This window comes from Chionomys nivalis, chromosome 17 (assembly GCF_950005125.1).
Source record: "Chionomys nivalis chromosome 17, mChiNiv1.1, whole genome shotgun sequence".
NCBI lineage: Eukaryota > Metazoa > Chordata > Mammalia > Rodentia > Cricetidae > Chionomys > Chionomys nivalis.
Window position 1 is genome coordinate 29,590,092 of NC_080102.1, and position 13,334 is coordinate 29,603,425.

General features: G+C 41.3%; 1 protein-coding gene across 2 annotated transcripts in view; it reads right to left on the reverse strand.

Moving 5' to 3' along the window:
- Positions 1–6,935: 6,935 nt before the first annotated feature.
- The window catches only part of Fam135b (family with sequence similarity 135 member B), a 257,618-nt gene continuing 251,219 nt past the window's right edge, over positions 6,936–13,334 (reverse strand). For both annotated transcript variants that reach the window (XM_057792049.1, XM_057792048.1), the window contains exon 20: positions 6,936–12,193. In XM_057792049.1, the coding sequence (XP_057648032.1) occupies positions 11,988–12,193 (206 nt within the window). In that variant the 3' untranslated portion in view covers positions 6,936–11,987. The remainder of the gene's footprint in view (positions 12,194–13,334) is intronic.

Below are 13,334 nucleotides of genomic sequence, written 5' to 3' on the forward strand. Positions count from 1 at the left end.
ATTTTTGACTGCTAAAGTTCAACCTATTGTGAATATGTAAGTTCCATTAGTTTGGAACATTCTGGGTTTTTTTTTCTCTGCTATTTCTGTTCTCTGTATCCTAAGGGTACTCAGCAGATTACTGTAGAGTGAATATTTATTGTGCTTGAGTAGGTAGCACTACTTTCTCTAGATCTAATCAACCCTTGTTGTCACGTACACAGGAGCTTCACCTTGGTAGATGGCTTCCTTTCCCCACAGAGAGGGCTGACAGCCTATAACACCACTTCTCTGCTGAGTTCTCCCTCCATTTAATATCCCCCAGTTTGCCTGTTATCACACAGCTCTCTAATTTATCTTCCCCTGTATTCAACTCCTTCACAAAACCCCAAACCACTTTAAGGCAGGGGTCATATATTATGTAATTTCCCTGGCACTTATCACAGCTTATAATAGAGAGCAGGTTCTCAGCAAGGCCAAGTTGAATGAACTAATGAATGAAGGAATGAATAAGCTCACGAATAAGTAAACACATGACTAAACAACAGAAGAACATGGTGTTACAAGTGCTTTGGTCACTTAGATTTAATTGATCAATGAACAGAATCCATTGCTCAGAATCTGCTTCCCCATGTTTCAGCTCTTCATGAGTGAGTAGTATGAATGAGCTCTCGTGAAGTACGTAACCTGCCCACTAGCAGTTACTGTGGACATAAGCCAGGCTTTGTGACAACAGCAATGCCATTTAGTGTAGATTTGTGGAGCTAGAGAAGTAGAGGATTAGAGCATGCTCAGGAATGTGAGTGATGCATCAGAGCAGCTGCTAAGTTCCTTACTTTCCACTGGAAGATTCCCTTGCTTGGCAGGGGAAAATACTTGAGACAGAAATTTAGGCACTCCTGGAGAAGGGTGGTCATATTTCCTGTTTGCACTCCACATAGTAAGGCTGGAGGTCAACACGGAAGAATCTGAGTAAATGGCAAGGTGGGTATCAAGTGAAGTTAGGAAACTCACACAATTGGATTCAAGTGGGTTTCTGATCCAAGTTTCCACTGCTGAGCCTGCTGATAGCAACTATCACTTACTGAATGTCCTAGTTAGCTTTCTGTTTCTATAATAAACATTACGATAAAAATCTGCTAGAGGCAGAAAGGGTTTTGTTTCATCCTATACTTCCAGGTACTAGTCCATAACTAAGAGAAGCCAAAGCAGGAACCTAGATCAGATAATGTGGAGGAATGTTGCTTAATAGTTTGCTGCCAGGCTCCTATTCAGTTAACCTTCTTATATATAGCCAGCCCACAAGTCCAGGAACTGCATCACAAACAGTGGGCTAGGTTCTCCTACATCAATTAGTGATCAGGAAAGTATCTCACAGACTTGCCCACAGGTAAATCTGAGAGAGGCAATTCTTCAATTGGCTTTCCCTTTTCCTGGTTTTGTCAAGTTGGCAACCAAGATTATTCTTCTCATTGAAAACAATAATCCACGACCATGGTTTGTCGAAGTGTTCAAGAAAAGAGCACTAGAAAAAAAAATTCTTAACACTTACAAGTGACAGAAAATGGCTCCTGGTACTGCAGAAGTGTTTGCATGCATAAGACTCTAGAAGAGTCAATTTAGCAGGTCAGGGGTCCCAGATGCATCTATGAGCCAGAGAAGAGAGAAGGGTGCTCCTCTCGACACAATGGACAGTGCCCACACAATTCTAAGACTGCTTCCCTCTTTGCCCAGGAATCTAATCTAGGAGTGGCCTAGGCAAAAGCATACATACCTATCAGACTCTCAAGGATAAATCATAGTGCTTGGAAAATGTAGTGGAAACATTTATTCTGATATTCTTAGGTAGCTTAGACCTGATTAACAGAATTTATACGTCATGGTTCAATTTATAGATCATGACCTTCTGTACTGAAACATCTAACGTGTTTTGCTATGACATATTTCATCTTAAAAATTGTGTTGGTAGGTGGAAAATGAAATATTTCACATACCCGTTGTCCCAGTGACCTCAGTCAAATTGATACACCTGAGAAGAGAGTCTCAGTTGAGGGATTTCACAGAGCAGACTGACCTGTTGACAGGTCTTTGGGAGAATTATCTTTTTGTTCATTGACGTGAGAAGGCTCAGCTTACTTTGGGCAGCACTATTCCCTAGGCAGGTGGTTCAGTACTGATAAGGAAGCTAGTTTAGTATGGTGTGTAAATGAAATAACGAGCAACATTCCTCCATAGCTTCAGCTTCAAGCTCCTGCTTAAACACTTGGCATGACTACCTCCATTACGGAGGATTATTTACCTTCCTAATTTACATCTTTGTTGAATATTCCCCCTTTATAATTCCTATCCATGTTGCAGGAGCAATGGAATTCTACAGTTTGAGAAAACAAAAGGATGACTGAGAGCCAGGGTCTCTAGTTATACAGGGGGAAACTGAATATCTCTGAAATCTTGTTCATAAGCCACTACTGCTGTTGGATGTGCAAGGAAAGTAGAAAGCTGCAACAATTAATGTGCATTCCATTCTCCATCGAGGTCCAAACACTGCCACCATGTGACAGTTTTAGTCATCTTATAGGGAAAAAGGACATACAGTAATAAAGGATGCCAGCATCATTGATATTATTAGGACCAGCATAGTATGGCCTGTGAGGGAGGTAAAATACACAACAGAGAATAGTGAGGGATACATAATTCTACCTGAAAAGTTAAGAAAAAATAGGAGCATTAAAATGAAAACCACAATTTTTCTTTAGCTATCATAATTGCCACCCTCATAAGGCTAAAAACTGTAAGGAAGCAGAGATCCTGCCTGTTTAGGCAGCTGTCTATGATTGGGCAAGTGCTTAAATCATAACCCAAAAGGAGTCAATAACTATTTATTATGAAAAAAATTGAATAGTGAATGAATCCCAACCAATCTCATTATTTCCCTTTGAAATAAAATAAACTGATGCTTTCTGTATTAGTCAGTTTTATATCATTACAACTGCACACCTAAAATACAAAAAATAGAACTTTGGAGGTGTCAGTCTGTCATGGTGGGGAGTGTGTGGCAGAGCAAGATCAGCAAGAAAGGAAGGGGACAATATGTGCCTATTTGTAGGCTCTCAGGCTCTCTCTCTCTCTCTCTCTCTCTCTCTCTCTCTCTTTCTCTTCCCTCCTTTTCTTCTATCTGGAGTCCTAGAGTACAGGATGGTGCTATCTTCATATAAAGTGGGTCTTATTAATTAATGGAAATTATCTCCTAGGCTTCCTTAGAAATGTGTTTTACTCATCTGCCAAGCATTCTTTAATCCCAACAAGACTAGCCATCAAGTTATCTTCGGGGGTACATGGATACAGCATCCTGATAGGACACTTTTCCAGATAATAGCAACAACAAGTCAGTCTCAAGTAGTCAAAGCATGTGATTGGAGAGGGGTTTCTGCTAGCTCACACACTAGATTTCACAAAAATTATTCTGAGTCAGTTTGTGGACTGAGTCAGAATGCATTCATTCATTATGCTAGTAACAGCTGTGCACCCCAAACAGTCACTGCCTCTCACAAGTCTAACTATCCCCCCCAAAACTAAATTTCCTTGTATCCTTTTATTGCACAGATTTCAGTCAAATCTTTTGAAAGCAGGACACTGAGTTCCTGGGAGCATTTAGCTAGTTTCCAAGCTTGGAGAGCCCTCTGCAGGCCAAGGATAACCTTGCCTCTGATACCTACATGGTCCTAGGCATATGATGCCCAGAGAAGCGACTTCTGGTGGGCCTTACTTAACGGTCACAGGCTGAGCTGTATGTTTTCCTGATGTGAGTGAGAGATGACTTGCAAGAGAGCATTGGAATGAATTCTGGTGCCTGAAAAAACTAGCTGCAGATGTCCCAGAAACTCCAAGTGTTTAGCAGAGACAGAGTAGGTTTGGGGATTTCTTACCCAGACTCCATTAAGTCCCAGTTGTGCATCAGATACAGACTCATCTGTCTACTGGCCTCAGATTCATAATGGGCCTATTGAACACCCAAAGGCAAAGAGGTCCCCCAAACAGACCCTGCGCCTTCGTGAATATGACATTCTAGTGAGTAACATCACTGAGCAGTAGAATTAAGAAGGCACCTGACCATCCATCAGACACCAAAGTGATGCCAGTGAACAATGGATCTCGTAATTGCCCCTACATCTAACCCTAGTACCATATTTTAACCTTGACTGAAAGATTTCTGAAACAAGTCTGCTTCAGGAGGTTTGTAAAATTGTTACTATGGTTCTCCCTGTCTACGTCTGTGCACTGGAGGTGCTGTTCACACAGATATCATAAGCTACTGCATCTCCAAAAATGTGGATAGTACAACTAGAGACAGTCATGAGACCAGGTTTGGGTTTCTGGTTCTGCCACCAGGAACTGAATCTCAGACACTGGAGATCTCTATTCCTTGTGGGCTCACTGGTTACATCTCATAGAGCCCATGTCCTCAGAGAAGAATATAGAGGAGTGTCATTTGTTACCTGGGATTGTAAGTCAATGTGACTTTCACAGAGTTTTGAACATCTTCAAGCTCAAGACCCTTAGGATGTTTGGATGATATTAGAGCTAGATACATCTTGACTGTGACTGATGCTGAGGACAGTAAATCATTTAATCAGCTTTCTAGAATTTCTGCTTCATTCTACCCAAAACTAAGAAATGTCTACCTTTGTTCTTTTACATCCTTGTCCGGAGCAAAATACATAAAAGGTCATTCAAAGACAAAACTATAGAACTTACAGAGTGCAGGTTTACTCTGACAGTTTAAACCTACATCTATCTGTCTCATTTGCGATTTGAATTAGCATTTTTGAACCTGACATTATGCCGATATAGATTTCTCGGTATCTCATGGAAAACCCAGTGTGGACGTCCTCAGGCTCTCAGAGAGATGGTATAAATGCTGGGGCAGCTTCGAGGTGGGGTGATTTCTGGTAGGCAGAGCCTCTTCTCACCAATGCCCCTTGCTATGTCTCTGTCATGTGCCTAGGTGACTCTGTATTTGCTTCTCCTACTATATTCTGATTCCCATCATATGCCAGTTTATGATAGAGGAATACTGAAGGCAGCTTGGTCTACTTTGTTCATCACTACACCATGTGGTTGCCTATCCACCTATACAAAGTCACAGGGAGGCATACAGAACTGTGGGGAGCCAGTCTGACCCAAGTCTTTCTCAGAGGCCCTGATAAAAAAAATGAGAGAATCTTTAGATCTGTGCATTTGTCCAGATACAGACTGGGCAAGGTCAGTCTAACACTGGAGCCAGTACCATAACAGAGTTGGGGTCACAGTTTCTGGGGACTTGATTCTTCCCATTGGCTGTGTTCATCAATCCTAAGGCAACTGTATCTGAGGTAACCCATGTTCCCTATGCCAACATTGTCTGACTTAACTCTCTCTTGACCTTGGCTGATTTCCCCCCTGCAAATTACGTATGAGACACTGCACCTCTTAATATACCTGTGTGACATAAGACAAAGTTTATGCAAGATCTCCCTCTCAGATTTTATCTTCCTTGTTGTCTACCTTTCTGTCTTTCTCATTCTCTGGCACTTCCCCATTAGGATAATATCACTGAAGAATGACCTATTGGTGCAGGTCATAGAACCTCTGTCTTTATCTGAGGTGTCCAGTTGTGGTCCTCCGAGCTGAGCTCATGATGTCATGGGTTCAGACAGTATGCCATGGGCACAGAGAGTATGCCACAGCTATTGCCACTGGTCATTCCTCCTAGGAATATAGATACCCTGGTGGCCTTCAGTAAAGTAGTAAAGATTAGATGGACTTGCTCCTACAACATGGGTACATTCCACAGAGTCACCACCCAGGGACCAGGGACACTGCTCCAGAGATGCTTAAGAGCCTCCCTGAATGTGAAACTCTCTGCATACTTGAGTTCATTAAACAGAAATATGACTTCTAGAATCTTCAGTCGCTGGATGCCTTCTGCTATTCACCAACCAGATTCTCCTGGCATTCAGACAAAGGCTTTCTTTTTTAAAATTTATTTTTTCATCTTACATACTAGCACCAGTTCCCCCTCCCTCTACTTCCCCCCAATTCCTCCCATCCACTCCTCAGAGGTGTTATGGCCTCCCTTCAGGAGTCAACAAAGTCTAATACACCAAGTTGAGACAAGACCAAGTCCCTACCCCCTGAATCAAGGCTGAACAAAGTATCCTACCAAAAGGAATGGGCTACAAAAAGCCAGTTCCCACACTCAGGATAAATCCTGGTTCCACTTCCAGCACACCCACTTCCAACAGATCAAGCCACATAACTGTCATCCACATTCAGAGGGCTTAGTTCGGTCCTATGTATGATCCCCAGCTGTCAGTTCAGAGTCTATGAGCTCCCACTAGCTCAGGTCAGCTGTGTCTGTGGCTTTCCTAATCATGATCTTGAACTCCCTCTTGCTCATATGATTGCTCCTCCCTCTCTTTCTTAACTCTAAAGCCAGCTACAACAGAATACCCTAAGCCTTCCTTACAGTGTGTGCCCTAATAGCACCCATGTTGTCCATGTCCTCTGACCAACTATGGAAAGAAATCATTCAGCTCTAAAATGATACACATTTTAAATGGTCAGCGATTATTGTCTTGGTCACCCATCTTTTGAGAAGTTTTAAAGCTTTATGGAGATGAGGACTAGTGAAATAAATTTATTTAAGTTACCAGTGTGTTTTCTTAAAGGGAATATTAGGACCCCTCTTTCTGCTATCACAAAGTGAACAACTTTGTTCTGTCTCATAATGTCACCACAGTCTCGAAACATTCAGGCCAGGGGACCATGGACTTGCACTTGTAAAACTATGTATCACAGGAAAGCTTTTTCTCACAATAAGTTGATTGTTTCTGGCATTTTATTATAGCACTGGAGTTGACGCAGACAAAGTGTGAGTATAACGTTAATATACCCCATGCACACAAATTCTGGTAAAAGAATCAAAGGATTTTTATTATTGTTATTTTGCTTATCATTTATACACATTTATATCACATGTTACACAAAATGCCAACCGAGAAGCAAGTGTAGAAAAATAGTGGAGCTTATTGGCACGAATGATTTTGTTATGACTAAGGTTTTTGTGTCACAGACAATTGGCAAGTTTATTTAGGAAACTGATTATTGTATATATATTCTTTTTCAGCAGAGTAAATATGAGTTAGAAATCACAGTGGCATCAGGCTATAATTACAAGTCCTTTCTTTGAGACCATGACAGAATCCCTTACCTTTCTTCATCATCTAAATATGCAATATTTGCAAAAATAAATAAAAGTTAAAATAAGTAAACTCATAGCCTTACCCTATGCTATCAAAGGACATTGGTCCAAGGCAGCTCCTTGTCTAAGCATGGCCATGCTTTTGAAGCCATTATGTGCCTCTTATTTGTTTGCACAGCCATAGTTTATCTGCTAAATGGGAAAAAAAGTCCTTAGAGTCTTTAGAAAATCCAAAGACTATGAATTACAGCCAAGTGATACGGCACCGGGCAAAAAGAACTTCTTGGCAGTCTAGATGTTGGCACACACCATTCATCTCTTACCATCCATCTCCTACCTTGACCCTAATGAGGAATGGTGGCTTTGCTCAAGGAAGCATTGCAATCCTACCTGAGTAGAGTTGAAATCACTTTGACATTTCCTGGGGATCAATCATCTGTATCCAGACCCACCTAGGGAACTAAAATCCCAATATTAGGAGTATTGTTCGATTATAGAGCCATAGGATCATATCCGTAATGTTTTGCCCAACACTCTTAGTTCATTCTATCCCAGGCTGCTTAAGTAGCCATCTTTTTCTCCCACCAGATTAAAGGAAGCCTTCTAACCTAATACTTTTAATGGCCACTTAGATTTATCACAGAGCCAAAGAAATACCAAAAAAATGATATTTATAAAAAAAATATATTCAAGAGTGAATTATGGGGGAAAATGGGTAAAAGTAAAATCATTGACTTCTCATCAAAACATAGAAAATGATTGTGATTGCATGAGCTATACTCTTTATAGGAAAATAATGCAAGTATTTTCCTTTACATATGTGTATGTATATGCATATAAACATATAATCATACAATGTTAGATATACTTTATTATTAAAGTTCCATGGGATATGAAAGATGAGGAAAATTATTTTTCCATATGCAACAATTTAGCCTGGAGCTAAAAGACATTAAAAAATACCTCTGCAATTGGGAGCAATGTAAAGGAATCAGTGACATTTACAGATATCAGCTTCCAAATACTGTTAGATATAATTCTTTTCCTAGATGTGAGTCAAAGTTGCAAACTTTTCCCAACTCTTAATAATGGCTGATGATGTACCCTGAGTAGAAAAAAAGATAATCTAACCAATCACACACTGAATTAACTTCCAAATGTGCAGAGTAAAAACACCTGGGAGTCAATATTTCAACTGACAAAAGCCTAAGCCTAACATTTCAAACAAGGGACTGTCCCTCAAGCCATTCTGTAAGTCACATTTAAGTCATATAGAACATTTATTAATTTTTTCCTACAAAATTGCCTCCAGAAACCCTTTTGCTACAAAATATTTCCAAGCTTCCCCCAGATTTGCAAATTCCTGATTCAGCAAATTCTCTGTCCTAGCTTTATTTCCCTGTCTCATCCATATCTGAACTGCTTTCCTAAGTGAGAAAGTAGGTTCTTCTCATGACATGAAACTCTACTGTAAGTTATTATCTCGTGACGCTGCTGTTTGTGAATTCAGAAGTTCATGGTACCAACTTTCAAGAGTGCTGAATTGCTCCGGCATCAATGTCAGTTGCTGTGGCTTATATAAAAAACTGGAGAAAAGGGAAAGGGCTTTCAAAACAAAACACATCAAAACAGCACACACACAGACACACACACACACACCGCCCCCATTCTGTGTCAAGCAAGGGGCTGAGCCTCAGGTTTTCCAGAAGAATACACATGATGCTCTCCTCAAGGAATGATGTGTACCTATGGAAGAATTATTAATGTGATGGCAATCTCAAGAGTTAATGAATTTATAGGACCTTGAGAACACAAAGATAAAAGCATGATATTGTGGCTTCAATTTATTCTTTAGAGGAACATCTTCTCCGTGGAAAATTGAGTAGTGGCTCAAGCTCTTTCATAAAGGAACTTGATTTGTGGATGAATATGTCTGCTAGCCTGGAATGATAATAATAGAAAGTACAGACATCACAGTTTCAGAAACTATGTTGTAGCTATAAGGAGAAAAGACACTCTGGAGACTTAGACACAGAGCAGCACAGATGACCTACCAATAATGGAACACCTCCCCTATTCCCCAGCTGCTCTCACTGACAACGATTTGTGAAACCACTTTGTTGATGAAAGTAATTCTTATGTAATATAACTTATTGGTTAGGTAGTTGTTTTAACAGGGTATTAAAGTCTCACAAGGTTGGGAGTAATCTGAATCTGACTTTGATTGTTTTTTAATTGTGTCTTTTCCAATCAAGTAACTGGATCAGCAAATTCCAAATAAGCTCAACATCAGTAACGTTTATTTCTAACTAGTTTGGGGAAACTACAAATCAAACAAACAAAACCTAAAACAGAACTGAGGAAAGAAACATATTGGCTCATTACCTTGACAGGAATTTTGTTTATCATTTTTATAACCAATAATAGAATGTCCATGTTTACATTATACATATATATTATGTATATTGATATATATTATATATATACTTTAATAGAAAGAGACATAAAAAAGCCTTTTCAAATGAGGCATGACACGCAATAATTGACACTCTTATTTACAGTACGTGAGTACACCTTCTACATGGTGAGGGTGGATTCTCAGATGCCAGTTAGGGTTTACAAAGACAGCAGGACACCTAAAAGAGGCGTGCCATGCAGCTGAACGGTTATTGCCATGAGTTCTCACAAGTCCAGACAGCATATTGAAGTTAAAAATGGCATCTGATTACTGGAAAAGACGATGATCGTCAGACTCATTCTGGCTCCGTAAGTACTACGTGGTCTCTCACATGACCAGGGGTTGACAAGTGCTGCTGCTGAGGGCTGGAAACACAACAGAAAACAAGCATTTCAGACCAGACAGGCAGGGCTCCGCACGTATTCAGAAAGGAGAACTTGCTACAGATTAACTATGCTGCGGGAAGCAGCAGCGCTTGTCTGAGTCAAAAGATCCTGGGTTGTGTGATGAGGAAAAAAGTGTTCTCCAAGGAACAAAGCCAACATGTCAGGGCCACTGATTAGACAAGAGCCTGTGCCAATCCCTGACTTGGGACTTCGAGAAAATGCCCAATGAGAAATGTATGCATCAAGACCAGGATATCAAGAAATACAGAAAAGACCCTGGGAGAAACCTTGAACCCACTGTAGGTCAACCTTTGCAGAGCCTTCAGCCCCCTCCCAGAACCACCCACATGTTTGTTGCCTTGCAAACTAACCATCTGTACTCATTTCCCAATGTATGTGTGTGTGTGTGTGTGTGTGTGTGTGTGTGTGTGTGTGTGTGTGTGTATTTATGGTTCTTGCATCCACCCAGACTCCCATGGCTTTCTTCCCATGGGATCAGTGACCTGGGAAGCTGGTTCAGGTGCCCAGAGCAGACAGGTTTCCATACCATGTAGGGTTTTTCTAGGGAAAAAAAAGTCCCACAGTTTTTGTCTCCAGTGTGATCATTCATGCTGCCCTGGTTGATGCGTTTCATCTAAATGTTCATCCTTTTGTCTTTAGCCTACAGAATGCACTTAAATGGGGACAATTTTAAATATCCCGGTTATTTTCAAAACTTCTGCATCTGTTACCCATCAGTAACACTTGAAGTTGGGTTTCCATTCTGGCTTTTGTTCTCCAGTCTGATCTCACTTTCGCCTCTGCTATCTATTAGTTTTTACGTATGTGGTCTTTCCTAGCCCTTTATTTTCCTAAGGCAAGAAGACATCACTATTGAAAGATAACAGCACCCTTCTTAAAGCTCCCCTGAGGTTCTTTACCCAGCATGCCTCTCATGGGTTGTCTTTCTCCTTCCAGGGAGAAGAGAAACAGCTGGCCATGTTAATGGTTTTGAATTGTTGCCCTTGCATTCAAGGCTAATCCAGCATGTCTTTGGAAGTGTGTCTGCAGGAGTTTCACACATGCATGCATTCATCCGACTGCCTCCTTGTGCCAGGTAGAGCCTCTCTTGTCTTCCCTACTTCAGACAGGACTTCAGGCATTCATTTATTGAAAACAATCTGTGGACCAGGCTATGCATAGAAAAAGTTTAAGGAAGTTAGGTGGAACAATTCGTTCGATATGTTCCCCGCAGCTGTTTCTGTTTACACCAAACCTGTATTTACCAGTAGCGTCGCCTTTATCTCCCCTTTTATTCAGTCGCCCTACCTATTGCTGCTAGAAAACAAAATGTGGATTTATCACGCTTTCCCTTGTCCTTTCTTTAGAAAACATGGAGAGGATAAGAGCGTGTATAGAACAATTTTTGAACAAGTGGTATGTTTGATCTACTAAGGGGGTCATATATATAGGAAGATGCCCCACTTCCACACAAAAGTTAACCTGAGTTCTGAAATGTTTGTGTGCACTTAATAGAATTAACACATGATAAAGCTATGACCTAATAACAGACTGGCAAAATCTAGTTAAGTTGGATCAATTCCCATGAGCCAGGGTAGTTATGAAGCTGGGCTCACCAGTGGCAAGTGTGTTCTGTTTCTTATTTTCTTATATTTTCCCTAGAAACAACTTGAATGAGACTCTAGGTAGCTAGACAAATTCACGAGAACTCCGTTGTGGTTTACACTGTTTGTTCAGCTTCCTCAATGTCTCAGTTACAAATATCTCTAGTGTCCAGCCCCACCCCAGCTTCATCCCTCCATACTCTCCATCTCCTTCTACTCCACTCTGGAATTCAGAGGTATGGAAAAGCATGACATAGCTAAGAACCGAGCTGGTCTTAAACAGCTCTGGCCAGTCACCCGGCTGTTCCCTGGAGGCCCTACTTGAAATAATTGAGTCCTGCCACCAAGAAAAACTTCTCAAGGAAGAGTTCCGAGTCCAGCACAGCAATATGAGCTGCACGGCCAATCAGAGTGTTGGCAGTGTTGGGCAGAGCATGGAACACATTATGTCTGATCAAAGTGCAGTCCTTAGCTTCCACCAGTGGGCCCAGGAGGTTGTTGATCATTTCTGCATACACTGGCCCTGGAAGGAGGGAAGAAAACAGAGGAAGTTAGAGCAAAAGGTTGCCATATAGGCTGGAGACCAGCTCTGCATATGTGTTGGCAGAGCCCATGAGAGACTGAGTTCCAACCTCATGCTAGTGGGTGCAAATAAATGAGGAATGGAATCCAGTTTCTCTCTAGAGATTGCACTTGGTAGGGTTATCTTGGCTTTCTTCTGATGACATAGCTCCCTGGTGTCAGAAGTCACAGCACAAGTGAGAAAGATTCCTAAAAGAATCTCTCCCAGCAAGGAACTAAGATGAAGAAGACACAAGTAAATGTCATCAGAGGTTGAGTTTCTGCTTCAGAACACCATGGGGACTGGATCCATATGTGAATCATTTATGAAAACTGATACTTCCTGGTGTGAAAATTTAAGGCCAAGCAGCATTTCATTATCCCCTGATTCTGATGAAGTGGGGGAGGGATGCAGAGGTTTCTGCTATTGGGTTCCTTAGTTTTTATAATTAAAAGACTCAGTTGACTGTGTTTCTGTCTAAAAAGTGACTCAGTTTCAGGTTTGCTTTAGAAAGCAGGACATAGAGACATGCAGTAAGAGAAATCATTGAGCAAAGAGCACCGTGTCCACCAGAGTCTACAGTTCACATTGCTCCTCCATCAGCTTCATTCCTGCAGCATCTTCATGACCAACTTCATGCCATACAGGGACACCTGCTGGAATGATACTGAGGGCCAAGGTGGCTTTTTGACTCAGTGGGGAAGGTGGAAACCACAAACTATGACATAAGTCTCCAGGTGTCCATTCCAACTAAGACTTGTATCATAAAGTCATTATAGCACTCAGTTTTCAGAGAAAAGGGCAACCCTACTGAGTAGTCCTGTCAAGTCACCCCACTCCAGACACTGCTCCATTCCACACCAACAACCTTACACTGCTACCCCCCACCCCTCAACTTATCATTAGTGCCCACCATCGGGGCTGTCTACCTAAGTGGGAGGGTGCTGGACTGGACCATATGCAGAGAGCACTGCTTTTAGCCTCTTATTCTCCTCTTTCAAGGTCCTGATAGTTTTGAAGCTGAGGAAGCTAAAATACAAACTGGAAGAGTCTTGGATTTCTTTGTGAAAGTATCTGCCCTGATCTTCCAATTTGTCTGAAC